General features: G+C 36.5%; 6 protein-coding genes across 8 annotated transcripts; 2 read left to right on the plus strand and 4 right to left on the minus strand.

Annotated features, from left to right (window-relative positions):
* Window positions 1-2,965, plus strand: LOC107011829 (translocon-associated protein subunit beta). 2 transcript variants are annotated; one of them, XM_015211485.2, is made up of 6 exons: window positions 1-270; window positions 1,543-1,641; window positions 1,733-1,841; window positions 1,920-1,991; window positions 2,126-2,131; window positions 2,445-2,965. In XM_015211485.2, exons 1-6 carry the CDS (start codon window positions 89-91, stop codon window positions 2,553-2,555), a joined length of 579 nt encoding a protein of 192 aa, XP_015066971.1. In that variant the 5' UTR covers window positions 1-88; the 3' UTR covers window positions 2,556-2,965. The 2 variants fall into 2 exon arrangements, with proteins under 2 accessions (XP_015066971.1, XP_027770500.1); XM_027914699.1 differs by lacking the exon at window positions 2,445-2,965 and adding an exon at window positions 2,239-2,393.
* A 2,493-nt stretch (window positions 2,966-5,458) lies between these two features.
* On the minus strand, window positions 5,459-6,280 carry LOC107009274 (histone H2A.Z-specific chaperone CHZ1). The gene has a single exon (XM_015208585.2). It carries the CDS (start codon window positions 6,168-6,170, stop codon window positions 5,700-5,702), a length of 471 nt encoding a protein of 156 aa, XP_015064071.1. The 5' UTR covers window positions 6,171-6,280; the 3' UTR covers window positions 5,459-5,699.
* Window positions 6,281-8,324: 2,044 nt separating this feature from the next.
* LOC107011284 (B3 domain-containing transcription factor FUS3) lies at window positions 8,325-10,826 on the plus strand. Its single transcript, XM_015210705.2, is given in 7 exon segments — window positions 8,325-8,725; window positions 8,728-8,933; window positions 9,615-9,704; window positions 9,789-9,889; window positions 9,982-10,028; window positions 10,110-10,186; window positions 10,268-10,826. Coding segments are annotated over 7 exon segments (948 nt in total). The 5' UTR covers window positions 8,325-8,619; the 3' UTR covers window positions 10,589-10,826.
* A 283-nt stretch (window positions 10,827-11,109) lies between these two features.
* Window positions 11,110-14,248, minus strand: LOC107011283 (mitochondrial phosphate carrier protein 3, mitochondrial). Its single transcript, XM_015210704.2, has 6 exons — window positions 13,780-14,248; window positions 13,172-13,533; window positions 13,046-13,089; window positions 11,924-12,138; window positions 11,671-11,795; window positions 11,110-11,557 (listed from the first exon to the last, which is right to left on the minus strand). Exons 1-6 carry the CDS (start codon window positions 14,047-14,049, stop codon window positions 11,497-11,499), a joined length of 1,077 nt encoding a protein of 358 aa, XP_015066190.1. The 5' UTR covers window positions 14,050-14,248; the 3' UTR covers window positions 11,110-11,496.
* Window positions 14,249-15,170: 922 nt separating this feature from the next.
* On the minus strand, window positions 15,171-17,537 carry LOC107012011 (pentatricopeptide repeat-containing protein At3g26782, mitochondrial). 2 transcript variants are annotated; one of them, XM_015211717.2, is made up of 2 exons: window positions 16,630-17,537; window positions 15,171-16,531 (listed from the first exon to the last, which is right to left on the minus strand). In XM_015211717.2, the coding sequence occupies exons 1-2, from the start codon at window positions 17,512-17,514 to the stop codon at window positions 15,497-15,499; spliced, it is 1,920 nt and encodes a 639-aa protein (XP_015067203.1). In that variant the 5' UTR covers window positions 17,515-17,537; the 3' UTR covers window positions 15,171-15,496. The 2 variants fall into 2 exon arrangements, with proteins under 2 accessions (XP_015067203.1, XP_015067202.1); XM_015211716.2 differs by having other exon boundaries at window positions 15,171-16,540.
* A 19-nt stretch (window positions 17,538-17,556) lies between these two features.
* On the minus strand, window positions 17,557-20,335 carry LOC107012012. Its single transcript, XM_015211718.2, has 2 exons — window positions 19,575-20,335; window positions 17,557-18,460 (listed from the first exon to the last, which is right to left on the minus strand). The coding sequence occupies exons 1-2, from the start codon at window positions 20,118-20,120 to the stop codon at window positions 17,756-17,758; spliced, it is 1,251 nt and encodes a 416-aa protein (XP_015067204.1). The 5' UTR covers window positions 20,121-20,335; the 3' UTR covers window positions 17,557-17,755.
* Window positions 20,336-21,219: the final 884 nt, after the last annotated feature.

Consider the following 21,219-nt stretch of genomic DNA (forward strand, 5'->3'; position numbering starts at 1 on the left):
TATGTAATAGTGGTAATACTACACCACCACCAGCAGCTGAAAAGTCTTTGATCCTATTTGAATCTGAATCTGTATCTGTTAAGCAAACATGGCGGATTGTGCGAGGAAGTTCCTCCTAGCTACCGTATTAGCTCTATTATGTTTCTCATGGACAATCGCAGCCTCCGACGGGCCATTTATTGTCGCACACAAGAAGGCCGCTCTTACTCGACTCAAATCCGACATCGAACGGATTTCCATCTCCATCGACATCTACAACGAAGGATCTGCGTATGCTTTTCTTACTCAGATCTCAACTTCCTTGTTTTCACTTTCCCTGCCTACATCTGGATTTCATTTTAATTACTTTAATATTAGGACCTGCAGTAATTAGCATTAATTGTTTGACGCTGTCTTTATCCTACCGGAGTATACTTTGCTCAATTGATAAGGAAATCAAACTAATAAATCTCACTCTTCATTTTGTCCCATTTCCAAACAGCTTCTCTTGATCTGATTGTTTTATTGGGTTAATAAATGTAATTGTTTGAATTATCTGAAACATCCTTGGAAAAAGAGACAACAAATTGCGAAATAATCTTGACAGGAATCCCTTTTTGACTTCACCTCCCATCCTCACTAATTTATCATCATATTTGTACATTAAACAAATAATATTCAAAACCAAAAAAAAAAACTTTATTTTCTTCTGAATGTGTTATACATATAATTTTTGTAAAAAATGTTTCTGAAGGACAGTATCGTTTTAAAAGTCATAATGAGTAGTCTATAATTTTTTGATCTCATTGTTTTCTAATTTTTGAAAGACTAACTCCTGTACAGACAATGTTTAGAAAAAGTTATCCTATTTTTCTGAGTTTAATATCATTGGAATCGTGTATTCAAACTCTCCAGCCAGCACCTGTTTCAGATAACACTATGCACCTTAGTCTTTCTCCACCAGATCAATCTGTCTGGATTTAGATAGCAATGGATGATATTGCTGAATGTGATCGGAGAGAAAAGGGCACCTTTTCCCTTTGATTGGTAAGAGGTGGATAAGGAATTGCTAAGTAAAGGGATTTGGAAACCCTCCAAGTCTGCTGTTTGAATCCCTTGTGCTTGATGAGAAAGATTTCCTACAAGAAATTAAGAAAATACAGTCACCTCGGCTGAAATTTGGTTGTTAAGTCTTGGGGGAAAAATAATAACCACTAGTGATATTTGTTGAAAATAGTATTTTCCTTCTAAATAATAATGTGTTCCTTACTTTCTTTTCATGTCATCAGCAATCTCTCTCTCGGTACATTTCAAAATGATTCAAACCTTGTGCTCGTTTTTGAATCATGTGTGGGGTAGAATAATTCGTTGGCTTCAATGTGGTGAACAGTTAGGAATCTAAGAATCTCATTAGCTAATTAGAGAATGACTTTGCGAGATTCTTTTACCTTTTGTTGTGCAACCAACACGCCCTAAAGATTTCGGCCAGTTGCTCTATGCATTATCATTTACCGATGGATGATAATGATGTGACTTTGACATGAAAAAGCTCTTTTTGTTCAGGACGGCATACGATGTGAGTCTTTATGATGATAACTGGTCTCAAGATGTATTTGAAATTGTCGCTGGTAACACATCCATGTCGTGGGAAAGGCTGGACGCGTGAGTCCTCTTAAAATTGGTGGCATCTGACTATTTAACTTCTTTATGTTGTCTCTTTTTCATGTTTGTTTATTTGTTTGTCTGATGTCAGTGGGGCTTCTCTCTCCCATTCCTTTGAGTTGGAAGCTAAGAAAAAAACAGTGTTTTATGGGGCACCAGCTGTCATAACATTCCGTATTCCCACTAAGGCTGCTCTACAGGTTTGACATTCTTGCTTATATGCTTCTACTTGGTATGCTTGATATGGATGGTGTTTATCAATAATATTCTCATTTTAGGAGGCATTCTCAACTCCAATCCTCCCTCTTGACATACTAGCTGATAGGCCCCCGGAGAAGAAGTTTGACTGGGTAAGCGCTCAAATACTAGTAGCTGCAGCTGCACAAACTACAGAACACATTTTTTTGCTAATTATAGTTTACTAAGAGATGAATTTCCTTTTTTTGCATGGACTGTCCAAACTCGTGGTGAATATTCATCACAGGCAAAGGTATGACATCTTTTCTACAATAATATTTAGCTTTGATAATGATTACAGCTACGTAAGTTTACATAGAAATAACCCCTTACTAGGTCATCAATCAATATCTGATTTAGGAAAAAAACACATCTGAATTCAGAAAGAATCCGGGCTGCATGGATGGAAAAATTCATCTTATAAACGTCTCCCTGAGCGCACTCCCTAAGTTCGACATTCTAAGTTGAATCTATAATTTCTACATCTTACATGTCCCATGCTTGGTACTTAATTGAAATATAAAATTATGAGAATTAGGATCTCATTTATCTCACCTTGTTTACAGAAATTGATGGCGAAATATGGTTCCTTGATTTCTGTGATCTCAATTGTGGTTCTATTTGTCTACCTGATTGCGAGCCCTTCAAAGTCCAACGCTGCGAAAAAGAAGCGCTGAATACAAATTAGCTGGCTTGCAACTTGGTCATTATTCAGGCAAGAATGCTTGGAACCTTCCAGCTTATTCTGTTTGTCCTTGTTAGTCAAACAGTTTATGTACCAGTTTTTAACTTTTACACTTGTAACAACATCCAAGCAGGTAATTAGACTGAGATGTTAGTCTTCGGCAGATCATTAAGCTAAGATTTTCACTTTTTATGAGAATTTTGTTCTGGGTTCCTTGAATACCTAAATTATTGTTTTTTGTGGTTTTCTTGCTTCTCGAGCATCAACAATTTCATTTTCTTATACTTCCGATTGTGCCATTTCAGTGCGAATAGTTTATCTGACAAAGATGGCCAGGTCTAAAAGTAAGGTTGTAATAATTTTAGGATGCTTGTGTAATTTAAGGTTGTAATAATTTTAGGATGCTTGTGTAATATTCTAGTTAACCAGCACTTGACCCTTGTGCACGGGTATACGGTATTACGTCTTCACGCTGATGGGTAAGTTTACATCCGTAAGGCATTAATACCTGATTTTTAATGCCTTAAAACATGTAATCGAGAACTGCAAGGCACTCTAAAATTGTTCAATATGCTTCTATACGAAACGAAAAGAATCATTCTTGTCGCGCTCAACGGTTGCCAAGCTTGTTGACATAAAGAAAAAGTTCCGACTAAATCCAGACCGTAGAGTAGAGAAACATTACTCCTTACAGTGAATCAAAGACAATTATAGTAAAGAAAAAGCTGTAACGAATTACCCAATCGATGATATGGTGGGTGCTGGAGCCTGTAAGAGAATGAGACGATGACTTGTAAATGGGAAAACGTCTACAATGTCTGAACAAAATTAGGTGTGCGATGCAAGTACATCTTCTCCATATTGAGCCTTGGCATCTCCAGTGCCAGTGCTCCAAAGATCACTTGGCAGGACAACATACAATGGGTGATATCTCATTGTTTCCTACTTGCTCATGTTACCAAAAGGGCTATCAAGTTTGTTGCACCCATTCAACACAAATAACATCCCGTCATTACTTTCTCGTAATCACATGTTGCAGTTTTGGGTTCGCAATGGAACAGACTGAATTCTTTGACACAACTATCAGTGAGTGCTTACAGCATTAGTCATCTGCTACAACAGTGATTTAAGCACTTAGCCTTCTTCATAGGAAGACCCTTAATTCCTGCAACTTTTAACAAGCAGAAAATTGAGGTAGAGTTGCAAAGAGCATACTTTAGTTTATAGTGTGGCAATTGAGGAGGTTGAAGTAAAATCCTCAGAGGGACGGCAGAATTTACCCTGAGATCTGTTAGGTTTGGACATCTGGCCACACACCAAAGTCCTCTGAGAGAAGCAAAATTTATTTAATGATACAAGGGTGGTGCAGTCAGTCAGTCGTCACACAATTGTACTACCCGAATTGCTTCAAATACTTGTGCACATGCATACATTACATGATTGAGTGACTTATATTTTGGTATCTCAACAGACAAGGTGAGTGACAATTATGATGCATAACCCCCAACGCTATGCTTTTACAGTTACTAAGTTAATCATCTTTATTTGCCCATAAGTAGTAGACCCTCGCCCTAAATTTATTTTAAAGAAAAAGGTACGTTTCACGTATTTATCCAAAATTACGAACTTAGTAAATCAATGCTAGTCCCCACTCACTTTAAAACTTCAAAGTACCGATAACATTAGTTGGTCACAACCAAATTGGAAAATATTCTCCAACTTTCAACCTCAATCTTCTCCAAAGACAAACTATCCTCAAAGATTGAAGTACAAAACAGTTTAAAAAGTGGTTTTACTCTACTTCACACTTCATTACAGGTACAGGTATGACAATGCAACAACACCTCCCAGCATCACCCCTCCTCCGGACAGACTCAAGTAAAAGAAAACAGCTCAACTGTCGATAGCTGTAGGTTATGATCCGAAGAGTTTATGACATTGACTGCTAATAATACAACACCACAAGAAATGAGCGTAATGAATGAAAAGGAAGAGGTGCTCCATTGTTGCCAAAAAAGGGCCATACTCTCTAATCTGCATAGTTTCCTCAACAGATCACTTTCCACATTTATTCAAACTTCTATTAAAACAGATCAGCAACTTGCGTTATGAAATCCAACATGTCACTGGAAAGACGAGAAAGAACAAATGTTTTGCAGAAACAGAGTGTCCCCCCATAGTCCCTTTAGCTTTATCAGAAGTCAATATTTTGTTGGAAACAAATAATCGCTGAAAATCTTATTCCCCAGCAAACTTGGTCTATCAGTTCAATAGACTGTTACGTTAAATCAAGTTGTTAACTGATTTAACCAACAGAAGATATCATCCCTAGGTTCAGATTAGAGCCATCAGGCGCAAACCATGCAGTCACAACCTGGTCATGTATGCCCTCCTTCTTGTACATTTCTGTTGAGTTCAAGACTCCTAAATGATTACTATCATATGACAAATTAGTCCGTTTCCCTAACCCAGACAGAGGAACTAACTGCTTAAAACTAGAACTGATAATCAGTCAAGCTAGGTCAAACAAAGAGCAGTAGTGCAGACACATGATATTGTAGATGCTGGCTTCTCTTGAACGACCAAAATAAGTGGTTAAATAAACAATGTGAGCATCGTAACGTTTCATGCAAATGCAAATGAGAAGTCAAAATCAGCTGTTAAGGATTGGTACACAAATTGTTAAACATCAAGAATCGCATTCCATCCGAAGGGCTAGTTCGTACAACACAGAAACAGGCTGATAACTAAACAATGACCTGTTCTCCCTTAAGAAATGCATGTACAAAAGCATAAGAAAGAGTGGTAACATTCTGTTAAACAATTCAGTAGCATGAAACTTATTTCCAACTGAGACATAAGTGCAGAGTAACCTTGGCATGTAAAACATCTCTCTTAGACAGGAAACAAACATTTCATTTTCAGACATAATGCTATAGCCCAGTACCAATCTCGAAATGTACATAGAAGATGCTACAGCCTACAGATAGCAATATGAGGGAAGTAAACGAGAGCAAGAAACCAATTGTAAGAGATATTAGTTAAGTGAAATACAACAGCAACTATTGCTACTACGAGGATGAAAGACTTGTCTTATCTAAATAATAACTGTAAAACATAAAAATAACACGCATTTCTACTTATCACCTTTAACGGGATCATCAGATATCTTAAGGCCAGATTGATGGGTACGCCGTCGAGTCCTGGAGGGGATAATGTTACCCAAATCGACTTCGGCCAGTAGATCGTCGGAAAGGTCAGTATCAGTGTCAACATCAGATTCGCTCTCAAAATCACTAGAATCATCATCGTCAGAGTCCTCAATCAACTTTCCCTTCCCCTTGTCATCCCTTAAAATCCCTTTTCCCTTACGATCGACTTCTGCCTCTCCATTGGACTGCTCATCTTCATCATCCTCACCTTCATAGTCATCTTCATCTTCGTCTTCGTCCACGTCAACTTTGTTCTCCTGGGCGTGTGGAGAAGAATCAGTAATAGAGAGTTTTTGCTTCTTGTTTACATCGTCTTCGTGGGCATTGGCAATGGCGATGGCTTCTTCTGCTTGGGGCTTTCTTTTTAGGGGGAATATATCTTCTTCTTCAGCCATTTTGTTTTCAGAGGAACACCAACACCAAAAACTAGGGTTTTACTAAAGCCTTTCAACTGCGCTTCCCTTTCAGCAATTTTCTTTTCCTTCTTTTAAAATTCTCAAATAAACAAAATTAGGATTATCTATTCTTCTTCAATAATATTTGAAAATACTCCATAAAAATAATACTAAAATCAACTCAACTTTATTTCAAATATTTTTGAAAAAAAAATAATAATTAAAAACTACATATATGACCACATCTTCACTTCCAACTTAATAAATTTCAAATAAGTAAAAAATATCTTAAATCTTGATTGCTTATTTTAGAGCTGAGCTTAAATTCTAATTAAAAAAGTATGACCAAGTGATAAATATACACATTCCTCTTGAATAATTAGTGATTTAAAACATAACTAAATTTAAAGTCAAAAATATTCTTAAATAATTCGAAATATCTTATATTTATTCTTAAATTATATTTTGGCTCAAATTTATCTTTTTCGTTAAATATCTAATTTTTCCCTCAATACATATTTCCCCCAATTTTTTCCTCATTTCTCAATTTCCTCCGCTAATAGAAGGTGCAGTATCGGATCGAAACAACAGGAGGCGTGATTGAATTCCTTTTTATGTTTTATTCTTTTTTCTAGAATTGTAAGCTTTGGAGATGAGAAATCTACTCATCTATGATCATGCCGTTTTGTATACCAACACTAATTGATTACTTTGAATTTAGTAAATGTCAAGAAAGGGAAACTAAATGCAGTTGTCTTGCTCAAAATTTTTTAAAATGTTCGCTATTTGAGATTTAAAAACTATTCGACACTGCGTTATATCTGCTATCAGGGGAAATGATGAGAAATATGTGAAATGTATTGAGGGAAAATTAGATATTAGGGGGACATTATTGGTCTACGTGATAGTGGAATCCCATTGGCGCTTATGTGACATTCATGAAGCATTTAAAATTTTTCATTAATAAAAAGAGTATTTTTGATTCAAGAGTTTGACGTGAAAGGAAAATTTTAGCAATTAATATAATTCAAAGACATATATGAGCTATTTCCGATAATTTAGAAATACTCTTTGGATTTTCCGCAAAATAAAATGTCTACGGAGTTTTCCAAACCATGATTTATCTTCAAATTTGAATTTAGCCAAATTCAATAAAAATATTTGAAACCACCAATACCAACGTCATATCTCATGAAATTCACGAATTTTGAGAAGAATAGAGTATGCATAGACTTATACTAACGTCATGTAGATAAATAAATTATTTTCAAGTAATCCTCAACTCAAATACAATAGATAAAAAATAGAACCAAAACATAAATAAGGTGAGGAATCACCCAACTTAATAAAACAATTGAACCGATTAGACCATCTCTAATTTACTCTCCATTTTCTATATTTGGAGAGTAAAATAGAGAATAAACACTCCAACCTACTTTCAAATCACTTTCTATTTTTAAAATTTAGAGAGTTGAATAGTAGTTCTCCAAATTTGGAAAACTACGATTCACACTCTCTATTTCACTTTTTCAATATTTTATTATTATTTTCATTAATTTCCAATTAACATATTATTTTACATGTAGTTTCATTAATTAAATATCTAATATTCATGATTCTTTTAAAATGAAATATAATATTTTTTTAAAAATTATTATTTAATATATACTATTTTAATTTCAAATTAATATACATTTTTTTATAATTTTCATCAATAATAAATATTTTATTTTATTTTTAATTTTCATTATAAAGAATACACAAAATTAAAATATTAAAATGAGAAATTTAATTTAAATATAAGATAACAATACAATACATAACATAATAACTTAAACATAAGATAAAATACAATGCATAACATAATAATTAATTCGTGATGAAACAAGAATCATGTCGAAAAGATGTGGAACGTGCACTCGGAGTTTTGCAATTACTGCAAGACCGTCACATTTTTGAAGAAAGAAAGTGCTACATGATACAATGAATAAATTAGAAATAATAATATAATATTAAGGAGTTGGTTGTCTGATATATTCTTTTTTTTTTTTTTAAAAAAAATAAGGGTTCAATTTAGAGCAATAACAATTGCCACATAAGAACAATGTCAATTTTGAAGCATAATATCCAACGTAACTTAAAAAGACAAAAACGGTCGCTGTGATTTTCTCATGGCTCCATTATAATTGCGTATGATAATAATTCCAGGAGGAATTCATATATAAGTAAGTGAGTGAGTCATGCATGGATCCATAAACAAAGACGGAAACTCCAAAGCTAAAAGAGAAACACCATTGATATACAGAGCTTTTTCAACACCTGGCTTGCCTTCCCTCGAACACTTGCAAAATTAAGTTTCGACCGTTCACACTTAACAAAGACAAAGTGACAACTCCTCACCCACTAATATGAATGAATCCTTCCCGACTCCCAATGGATTGGCTCATCCATGTTGCACAAATGTCACTCCTACTTGTGCAAGCTCTTTGGTCATAATTCACCCACCCACTTCTCAATATCTATCACAAAAAGAGAGGAAGCCTTCTCTTCTTTTTTTTAGAGAGAGCATTGGTGATGGAGATAACCGAGGCGTATGGAGTAATGGCAGATGGAAACAACAATAACAGTAACAGTATGATGAATCCTCCAACTCCCACCAAAAGAAGTCGCAGCCAGAGGCGTAGGCGTTCTTCCCTCAACTTCACTTCCCTGGATTTTCTCTCACACGTGCCACCACCTCTTCCTCCTTTGCCCCCCGCACGTGTATGTCCCCCTCTTTTCTTTTTCCCTTACTTCAATTGAATTTTTGGGGGAAGGAAGACTAGATAGATAGAAGTAGTGTTGTGTTTAAAATAAAAGTGTTTACTTAATTGCTACTCATGTTAAATTGCTGTCGGCTTGATAATGCACTTCTCTAGCTCCATGCTTTGTCAGTTGTGCCATTATAGTGTAAACTTGAATAGCATGAGTGAAGTCATGATCTAAGCTCAGATTTGTAATAGTTGTGTTGTTCCTGATGGATTGGGGTTAGGGTCATTTGGTTATAAGATTTTTCCTTACTACTGTGAAGATCATTCAAGTAATTAGTTTGAGGAATTTGGAAATAGTTGGATTCCCATCAATGAATATGAAATACCAGGATATGCTAATCAATCATTCTTATCCCAGTCCACAAAACCTATACGCAAGCTGATCCAATAATTCCATCGATATAGGTATGAAATGATGCAAACAATGAAATGAAACTGAAAATTCTATTGAACATTAATTTGGTGAAAACTTTATTCATCTATCCTTGGCAATGTAGTTCATTCAATACCCTGTAAACAAACAACATTATACATTTTCCTCTGGACCCTCTCTCTTATAAGAAAGAAACAGGTAGGTTGTGTTTGCGATCGTCCATTCAGCTAAATACATTAATAATTGTTGTTTATGCTTCAGGTACTTGAACCAACAGGGTTCAGATTTCTCTTCGACAAGCAGCTCCAAAACAGTGATGTCAGCTCCCTGAGAAGAATAGTTGTGCCCAAGGTGATGGTCGTGTGTGTATGCATTTAGAAACATTTGTTTTTATTTGGAGTATACATTGAAGTAATAATTCTTCTAACATTTCAGAAAGCAGCTGAGCGATATCTTCCAGCTCTTGAGATCAAAGAAGGGTTTCCCATCACAATGGCTGACATGGATGGTATCCATGTTTGGAGTTTCAGATACAGGTTGGAGGTCCCCTTTTATTTTTCCAAATTTACTTGACGGATTCAAGTGTCAAGACCAGAACATATATTTGATGTTCTATTATTATGTATAGGTACTGGCCAAATAACAGCAGCCGAATGTATGTGCTTGAAAATACTGGTGAGATCTCCGCAGCTAGCCCTTCCTTTCCAATTAAGTTTTACTTCTGCAAAAGCTAAAAAGTGTTGGATTGATGGTCAGGTGACTTTGTCCAAACACATGAATTGCGCCAAGGAGACTACTTTGCACTCCACTACAATGATCAAAAGCAGATTTATGTAATTAAGCTTGCTCTTTGATTCTTATGTTTACTTTGAAGTAATTTGTCAAAGGCTGGCTATATATGTTTTTGTGTATAGGGTATTGAAGCGAGGAAAGCTGGAAGTGGAGCGGTTTTCCGAGGTTATGAAGCGGAGGACGTGATTTTAACTGATTATGCACAGGCTGCAGATGATGGGAATGGAGCGCTTATGAATGAAGCAGAAATGGATATGTCCAGCTTTTACTTCCCTGCAATGGACAACGAGATGGGCATGTCCTTCATTTATGATACCAGCTTCTGGAACGAGCCTGCCTTCGACTTTGTAGGGGGTCCTATGACCTATTACTCAACTAATGTATATCCAATGCCAAGCTTTGGGTCCATTGAAGACAGCTTCAGTGTGGATGATTTCTACTGAAGACAGTCCAATACAGACATACTACTAATCCCATGCAGCCTTGTAATCTAATGCATACTCTAAACCAGTAAGTAGCGTTTTGAAGCAAAAAGCTGTTACTACAACAAAACTTTACTAGTAAGTTTTGACTCTGTTGGTCAAAAACTCTTTACCACCCTAAATGTAATAAGCTGGTGGAGACTCTAGAAAAGGAAAAATATGAAATAAAAAAAGGCGCATACAGAATGTGTTTCATGTATGTTTGTCTCGTCCAATGGCAGAGGTGTTTTTAGCAATTATTTTTACAACTTCACTTGAGCTTTTGTGTCTTTGAGAGCAGTTTTCTCATAATTTTGTTTGGTTTGGTTTCAAGGTACAAAAAGTAGGAAAAATTCCATCAAGGTATTGTGGTGAATTAGATGCAGGATAAAACGATAACAGGGATAGGGTGGGTATAACGGTCGCAAAACAAGCTTATGTAGCCAGTGGGGATTAGAAAAGGGATTAACCAAAAATAACAAGTTATCATCATTCTGCAGCTGTATAACAATTCCCTCCCTGCCTGCGGAAAGTTTTTTTAAAACATTTTTTGGTACATCAGACAGTTAAAATGAACAAAGCAAAACATATAGCAGCCTCCACTATACTTGTTATTCCCATCTCGCATGGGAAAAGCTTAGCATCAAATTGATTTTGTATCTGTTCTAACAAAAAAGACATCCGCAATGCTTAAGTTTTAGGGGAACTCCCCCTCTCCAAAAATTTGAAAATCAGAGAAATATAAAATTGTAAAGATTGTTGAGCGAAAGAACACTCTCCAGCTTGCTTACTACGAAAGAGCACTTAAGGAACATCTGCAATCTATGTTTATTGTTTAATCTGGAGAAGTCTACTTTTAAACTTGGTGAAGAATTAATTTGTTCTCAATCCTACACCTTCGCAACCTCAGAGTCAGCAGGTACAGCAGGAGCAACACCACCAGTTGTTGGCCTACAAATCAAGTCAGAAAAAATAAAGCAAACATAAAATCTCAAAAGTAGACTAATAAAGGAAAAGCAGACAGGTTTAGAATGTCCAGTTATGAGTTAGAAGAAGACACTTACAGCCCAACAAAAACCTTGAAAGCATCATAGATTCCCCATTGAGCACCAGTAAGAGTTCCAATCATGACAATACGTAGAGGTAGACCACGGGTAAAGAGGCCCAATACTCCTATCTTCTTTACGGCCTGAGGACATAGTTTTTTTTTTATTAAAAACAAATGGGGGGTCACATGGCGGATTAATGACTTGCGAACATATAAGAAAATTAAAGGGGAAGAGAAACAGATGGTCCAACAAACAACTAAATGCTTACATCACCAACAGTTGCACCCTTCGCATTGTTGAGGAACGAGACAAGATTGTCAGCAGGATGGGATACAATGGCACAGAAGACACCAGCTATATATCCACCAGCAAAACTAATACCAAGTTGCATAGATTTGCTGCACTCGTTTTTAGGCTTTGGGACTGCATGCTTGTAGATCATCTCCACAATAGTCTCAAAGGACGCAAACTTCATCATTGTATCTGGCAATTTTAGATATTTAATTCTTAATGTCCAATAAATAATAACTAAACCAATGTCACTATTAAAATAACAATAGCACAACCAAATACGCACTAATAAAACATATACACAGTGGTGTGATAAAATAGGCATCATCTGAATTACCAACACCACTCAAATTTATCCATCCCTAGAAACTTAGCACCCAATAGCAGAAAAAACATCATGACATGGGGGACCCAGCCCCTTAAAATATGTACTGTATTACTTTATATCACAGAGCTCGATTTCTTACATTCACCTAACTAAAGGGAAGCCCCATTACCAGAACAAGAAAGATAGATTGATTTCCATCAGCAATGACAATAAATAACTGCTGCATCCAGTGTTCAGGAGCAAAGTGATGCGAGCCTTCTACGCTTCACAGACTAGAATGAGCACTTCATCACCCAAGTGAAGCGGGGCATTATCACTTTTTTCCGCTTCAAGCTTCCCTGAACACTGGCTGCATCCAAACGTAAGCCCTCATCTAGCCATTTTACACTCCCAAACATTCTGGGGCCTAGAACCCAATTATAGGAACTACTGCAATTCTAAATGAGGTTTCTGACCCAATATAATAAAACAGACATGGAGAAAATAATCTCTATTTTTTCTATTTAACAGAAGAAGTAAGAGGCTATTTCGCTCAAACAACAATTCCAAACTAGCACAAGCTCTTTCTGAGGGTAGCGAGGTGAGGTTTCAGCATTTGGAAGTTCAATTGTTTTTTAAGACAGGTTCAACTAAACAACTATAGGTTTTATGAATTCTAGCAAACATAAAAAAGCTTCACTCATTTGAGTAATCATACCCCTACTCACATAATTGAATTGCCCAAGTAATAAACAAGTTCTTTGATGATAATAAACAGATGGTTCAACTTACATGGAATCTGACGTCCCCAAAGAGGTACCAAGCCTTTGTACAAGCTGCACAAATGAAGGAAAAAATAAAAAGCTGTTCTGTAAGGTACATATTAAGGAATGTGCAAAACAAAGATAAATAGCATACCCCATGGGACCTTCAGATCTAACAAATTTCGGCAATCCATCAGACAATCCCCTAGCGAAACCAGGCTGTGTCTGAACACGAACCTTTACAGCTTCAAATGGACAAAGAGCAATATCTGCAATCACTTCAGCAGATGCAGAACCAGCAAGGTATATCAGAGTTTTGTATTTTGCAGCATTTTCTGCTCCGGCGAGGTCCGAGTAGTACTTCTTGAAGAATTCATAGAATCCAAACTTGCATGCACCCTGAGCACTGTAACCTAACAGGGTAGGAACCCATCCCCTGAAGAATCCCCTGGGACCTTGCTCCTTAAGAAGGACGCCGAATCCAGACGATATGCTCTTGTATTTCGCAGGGTCAATCTAGTGATAATTTATACGATTGCGGTCAGTTAAGATGCTTAATGCCTAATGTAAACAATACAAGAAGATAAAGTTTCACTAGTGGGATTAGACGATGATACAAGTTGCAGCAAGATGTGAAAATCTTAAATAACAGTAGGATTAAAAATTTAGATCTAGAAGATGAGCAACAATATACATGTGGAAAAGAGTTGAGATCGTGTGAGAAATGGATAGATCTGCAAATGAGATGAACATAATCTGTACCTGCATGTTACATTTGACGAGATCGAGTGGAGTGACAGCCATGTGAGTGAGACCACAACTGAGGATACCACCGAAGGTACAGGCAGCGTAGAACTGCGGGGAGTACATCTCGATCTTACCAGGTTCGTTAGGTGCCGGAATAATGAGGTTGTTGTTGGGAACATTGGTGGTTTCTGGAACAGCAAGGGTTTTGGGAGTTAAAGAAGAAAAAGAAGATGTTGGGGAGTAGAGAAAGCTTGGAAGAAGAGACTGACGGCGGGAGTTCTCCATTGACACAGATTCAGATTGAGATCGGAGATCGGAGATCAGAGAAGGCAAATGAAGAATCTCGTCTCGCTCTCCGAATACCTCCTTTTTCTATTTCGACCTAAAACAATTTCCACCCTTTTATACTGCCCAATCAACCGTTCACCAATAAATAATATCCCTCCCAAAAAATGAGCCATCCCTCATTTTAGGGCATCCAATAGGAAATCAAATAAATTTGGTTAGTAAATACATTTTATAAAAGAATAAGTGGAGTATAAATGATTAAGTAGGAATTCAATTAATTTGGTTAGTTTTTTATTTACATATGAAATAAATGGTTAGTATATATAATTGATGTGAAGTTTTTATATTTGTGGGTCAATTTTTATTCATGAAAAATCCTAATCATGATTTTTGGAAAATTTGAAATTTCATCTCATAATTCAATGAAATCGTACCTACTCAGTGTTACTTAAATTGCAATTCTTAATTAAAATTTTACCATTTATCACTTTTTACGTGAATATAATTGTTTCCTTTTATATGCAACCTACCTAAATGGCTAAATATCACATGGACCAATTAATATAGCTAATTTGGAGAAATATAAGCTTCAATTGAAAAGAAGTGGACAAAAAAATTAGTACCGGCGAGAAGTTCAATATACTAGTTAGTCTAATGAGAAACGATTTATCATTGTTTACTTATTTTAACTGTAAGTTTTATATATTGATTGAATAATTGCATAAATTATATTAATATAATATGAGAAGTTTTTATTTTATTTAATTTTATAGAGTCGTATTTAAACAAAGATAAAATACTCTGAAGATAGTCTTTGGCAGTGACATTGCAAACAATTAAAGGAGTACTCTATATGTTGAATAATTTAACAAGTTTTATGAATCGATATATAATTCATATTGTTATGATTCAATTATTGAGATAAAAATAAGGTAAAAGGAGAAGAAGAGCATAAAAAGAAAGCAGACAAGTACGGGCATAACGGTAAATGCAAGTTGGCAGGACCTTAACAGTATATGCTTTAGGGGTGTTGTATCGAATATCGATAAAAGCATTCATCCAACAATTTACCCACAACAACTTGGTTCTTCTGAATATAGTTATACGTTAGAATGCTATTCAATAGTACCAAAATGATTGGCATTTCATCTATTTGGATGGTTATTATACTATTATTTTAATAAAGTATATTACTTTTTATCAAAAAATTGACATACTCCTAAGTCCAAAATTCCTAAATGACACAATACTTGTCTCAACCAAAGAAACAAGATTTTCATTGAAGAGAAGAAAAGTTGCATATTCTACTTACTTCTCCGCTTTCTCTCTTTTGCTTTGACACATGACATACCACACAACTAGTTTGAGATTGAAGAAAATCATACTCCATGCAAATCTCTAGCAAATTATGCTATGCACCACCATGCAAATCTCTATTACTCAATCACCAATAGTCCCCACATGAGCATGAGCCGTCCTTGAAATGGTGAAATCTCTTTGCATCTCTGACTACAATTTCCCTACTAACAATCTTGGATATTAGCTTAATTGTTGTATGACAGTCTCCACATATCCTTAGATTCTTAATCACCTGAATGGTACTACCAGGGACAGAATTCATGACCCCAAAAGCAACAGCAAGCTTCTCACTATGAACTCGCAATGTTAGTCCTTTCTCTTCATCCTCAACATCATGAAGATCAGATGTCGTGTTGGGTACATACCCAGCCATCTGCAGCTTTACAGATAACTCTTCCAAATAAGCATAAACCTTCTCATGTTGAGGGTGTTCTCTATCACCAACCACAAATACATGAACCCTGCCTTTGAGTTCAAGCAGGCTGAACCCAGGAGGTTTACTTAATCCACGATTTTTCATAAGTATCCTCATCTTCTCTACATCTCCCCACCTTCCAGCATCAGCATATATGTTTGAGAGCAAAACATAATACCCACAGTTTGTTGGGTCTAACTCAAACAAGTTACTAGCAGAAATCTCCCCAAGCTCCACATTCTTGTGTATCCTGCATGCAGCTAGAAGAGAACCCCAAATGACAAAGTCAGGCGTCACCTTCATTTCTTTTAGCAAATCATATGCCTTGGTAAGGAAACCAGCACGTCCAAGAAGATCAACCATACAAGCATAATGCTCCACTCCTGGTTGTATGCAAAATCTAGGTTCCATAGCCTTAAACCAATACCATCCTTCATCCAGCAACCCACCGTGGCTACAAGCTGCAAGTACAGAGACGAAAGTAATGTAGCTTGGTTTTACCCCAGCTGAGTTCATCTCGTAAAACACTTGAAGGGCTTCCCTAGCTCTCCCGTGCATACCATAACCTGCAATCAAGGCAGACCATGATTTCACATTCTTTTCCTTCATTCTATTGAAGGCATTCCTTGCCATTCTTAATCTCCCACATTTGCAATACATGTCAATCATGGATGTGCCCACATATACGTTATCCTCTAGGTTCATCTTTATAACCTAAAGAGATCAAAGTCAATTATACAACTGGAAACATCAATACAGTTGAAAATAGGGAGTCAGAGAGAATGCAGCATTTGTGAAAGAACCTGATCATGTATGCACTTGCCAGCCTGAAGAGCTCCTGAATGAGCACACGCCAACAGCAAAGCTGACAAGGTGACAGCATTGTAATCAACCTCTCTATCCCATGACAGGGAACGAAAGATTTCCATTGCCTGAGCTGAAAGTCCGTGCTGGGCATAAACTGCAATCATAGAATTCCATGAAATGATGTCCTTGTAAGACATAATATCGAACATCTTCCGAGACGAATCAACCTGACCACATTTAGCGTAGGCATCAATGAATGTATTCCCAACTCCCATGTCTTCATTAAATCCCCTTTTGGTGACAAAGCCATGGAGCCCTTGGGTAAGGGTCTTCCCTGAAAGACGAGAAGAAGCGGAGAGCACGGAAACCATGGCGACTGAGTCAAGAAAAACTACTTCTCCTGCCAATAGCTGTTTGAAAAGCCAGATTGCTTCATGAGGGAGGTCATTTTGGACGTAGCCAGTTATCATGGAGGTCCATGAAACAACATTCTTTTGAGGAATTTGATCAAACAGCTTTCTTGCATCAGCAAGTTGGCCACATTTGGAGTACATATCAATGAGGGCGGAGGATACAAAAAGGTCAGTGTCATAACCAAAGATGAGAGCTTGTTGGTGGGTCTGCTTACCGGAAGTAAGATCGGAAAGGGAGGAACAGGATTTGACGGCGCAGGGGAAGGTAGAACGGTTAGGTTTGAGAGAGAGCTTTCGCATGGAAGAGAAAGCTCGAAGGGCTTCAACAGCGTCACCGCTCCGAGCCAAGTCGGCAATGATAGAGTTCCACGAGAACACATCAGATTTGTCCAAGTATCTACTGAAGAAGGTGGCGACGTTGGGATTTGTAGAGAAGTAGGAGAGCGAACCCAAATTAGTCTTCTTCATGAATGATTTACTCTATAGGAAAATAAAGCAGCCTCATAGTATAAATATATAAAAATCCCACAACACTACAATATCAAAAAATTTAATAAAAAATTCTACAAATTGAAATTATAATCCACAGGCACAATTCAGTATCAGCATGCAATTGTACAAGCCCGAGATCTGAATCTAATACACATTCCGTGAATGCTGAGCCAAAATTCTTGATAATTTTTTCTCAGCTATTGAATGGAATAATTTACTAGAGAAGCCTAAGATGTGCAGTATCGTTCATTCTCTTGATCTGCCATCCCATTTTCCAGGAATGTTGTAGCACTGTCACCGAAGAATCATCTATGCATATCTTACTTGACATCATTGAACTGCAGCCAAGAAGGCCAGTAAGAAGACACTTTATTGGGATTGAATGTGTGAAAATACCAATGCATTGAGAAACATTACTACTGTTTTGCACATTTAAATCTCGGATGGAGTTAGGATTAATGGGTTCTCGAGGTGACATCTCGTCATCAGCCTCATGATCCCCAGTTGTTGTCACGATCTGAAGCCTACTCTTTCCAGACTTCTTCCTCGAAAGTCCTTGTCGATTCCTGTGGTGCAAATCCCAATGGGATGACGAGAAAGAGGGTGGCCCATCTCGGTCATGAACTGAATTGACAAGTGGATGAGAACCACGGTTTGAGAAGCCCTGATCAGGTGGAGAGAAATCAGATCTGAATTTGTCAGGCAATGTCATAACAGTTCCATTTAGGAATTGTACCATCCGAAATTCCACCTGCCTCAGTGACTCTCCAGATGGTGCTGAAAAATCAGGCTGGAACTTTTCCATTAGGCTAGTTGTTTCAGGTGTAAAAATATCCGAGCGGTGGCATCCCTCCCAATGCCCCTGACTCATTTCCAGTAGACCATCAGAGGATTGTATCCGTTCCTCTGAAAAGTTTATTTCCTGCACAGTCAACAGAGATTCATTCATTAGCAAATTCGTAAGTCCTTAAAACAAACATGCAAATAACATGTTACTCTAAATCCCTTCAATGTTGCCAATCCAGTCGATCTACTTACAGTCAAAATCCCCATACAGAATATCATAGAATGCATCACTAAGAATGGGAAATTCTTTATAACTAGAGACAAGAGGAAGCAAGCTCTTATTGCTCGAAGTTGTTCCTTGTATAATTTGGGGATGTGATGTCAAACTGTGACTTGACTGCTCTGAAAGACAGTAACAGAATGTTTGAATTTGCTAGTGGTCAAGACAGCAAGAATGCTATTGACACATCAAATATGCTGAAAAGCCAATTATGCCTTACAAAAATGCAGAATATGCAACTTTTCTTAGCAGTACTAATATTGCTGAAAACTTTACATTATAGACAAAGAAAGTACTAATATTACTGTCTCTTTCATTGATAAATTAACAAGACTGATATTATTGCAAGCATCGTGTGGAAATGTAATAGAGCATGATCATATGGTATACTCTTACCTATCCCAGAAGGATTCGATTAGTTTCCCTTTCCTGATCTAAATGATATCTGATTTCCTCGACTATGAAACTTATTATTTATACTACATGAATTGGACCAACTTTTATCCCAAAAGTTGGTCTAATTGTTAACCGTAGAACATCTGAAAACAAAAGTCACCTTTAAGATTTTGTTTTGGACCCAACTTTATTTGAACTAACATAATTCCAATGTCTGCTATACAATCAAAGACCAAAATTACTCTGACAGCCATATAAATCCTGAACCTAGAGCAGCTAAGAAATCCAATGGTTACTTTCAGGGCAAAACTGCAGAAGTCACTGTACACAATCACCAGAGAAGTATAAAACTTGAGACTAGTACAAGAGGAAACATGCAGCTGGCTAAAAATGAAGAAATCTACCCCTGCAAAGCTGATAGTCGGAGTCCTCCATAAATGTCATTGTATCCCTGTCGGATCATCAAAAAAGCACAACTTTTGAAGGATCCGAGGGACACCCATCGACATTATTGGAGGATTCAATTTTGTTGGCCACAAAGATAGATTTGATTTTGAGGTTAATAGTATACTACCTGACAAACAGAGAGGGCAGTAGCTCGTGCCCGATCCAAGGGAGATGTATAGACAGAATTGAAACGAATCCCTTGAGACTTTAGAAAAACAGCCAAAGCTCTTGCTTGGCGCTTGCCATTAGGTGTAAGTGCAGCCTCTGGGGATCGGCCGGCAATCAAATCAGGTCTTAAATTCATATGACATTCGCCATTACTAATTAAATATAGGTCAGTGAGGGTCCTATCGTCATCGACAGAATCAGAGGAGAATGTTCGGTGGAAATGAGGAATGGAGGGTGGTGGAGCGAGAACATTATAAGGGTCCCAGACCTTGATAGAAGGTCCCAAACGCGGGGTGCCGAAAGAGGATAGTTGAGGGGATAGTGGGGATGCGGAGGCGTGGCAAGGTAACATCTCAGGCTCTTGTTCGAGAACCTTCTTGAGCAGAGTGTCGTCACCAACTAATCGGTGTCTCTCATCTGGGCTACCATTTTCGTGCTCCGCATCTTCTTCTTCCTGTTCGTCTTCTTCATCGGAGGGTAGTTCTGCGGACTGAGAAGCGCCCATTGTACAATCTGGATCCTTCCGATCTACGGTTAATGTGTACGCGGATTGGGGTTTTTTTTAAAAAAAAAAACAAAGGGCTTCAAGCTTTTGTGGAAGTAGGAAGTATTGTTGTTCAGGATTCAGGAGAGAGAGATCTGAGAAAGATGAAGAAGCTTTTTTTATTTTTTTTAACAAACAAGAATAGAATAGTGAGTCCCATTCTCATCCCACGGGTAAACGCGCAACCATCGGCTCCCTTATCATTATTACTAGCTAATTTGAGGCCCGTGATACAGGCCCAATATAATTTTATATATTTTGATGAAAAAATTACATAAATTATAATTCTCTTTTGGATGTATCTTTATTCCCTCTTGGATATATTCTTTTCATGAAATAATAATATATATCATTAGTAATGTATCACACAACTAAGAAATGTATTCGAGAGCAACAAAAAAATGAGATTTTTATAATTGAGAAAAAATCTACGATAAGATGTAATTAGTCTCTAAATATATGTTATTTCTATTTATACCTTTCTTTTACTTTGTAAAAAACTTCAATATATTACTTAATAATCTTTTTCAAATATTCATACGACATAAATACATCATTTACAACTCAAATCGAGAAAGTTGAATTTCAAAAAATTCTATGCAGCAATGAAATAGAAAGTTGTGTTAAATTATGAGTTAAAACATTTCATATTCGAGGAACATAAAATGTTGATATCTTTGAAAAAGTTTATCGATCTTCACATATTTTCGCAAGTGGTATCTATTTTCTACAATGTTAACATCTTCTTTTTGTAATATTTGCACCATAAGCTTTGAATTATAAAAATACTAATCATTGATCAACCAATTCGTAATGAAAGGTTCATTTACAGGTTCAATATTACATCATTATGTATATTTATAATAGTAATTGAATTAGTTTTGAATAGAAAAAATATTTTGACATTTTCAAATAAATATAATAAGAGATAATATAATATATTAGATTCTTCATTGATTAATATCATGTCAAAAATATATATTTGAATTAAATAATTAATTTAATGAAATTTTTTTTCTATTTTATGTAAAAATCAATCAAGAAATTAGATTATAATTAT

This window comes from Solanum pennellii, chromosome 2, assembly GCF_001406875.1.
Source record: "Solanum pennellii chromosome 2, SPENNV200".
NCBI classification, from domain to species: domain Eukaryota; kingdom Viridiplantae; phylum Streptophyta; class Magnoliopsida; order Solanales; family Solanaceae; genus Solanum; species Solanum pennellii.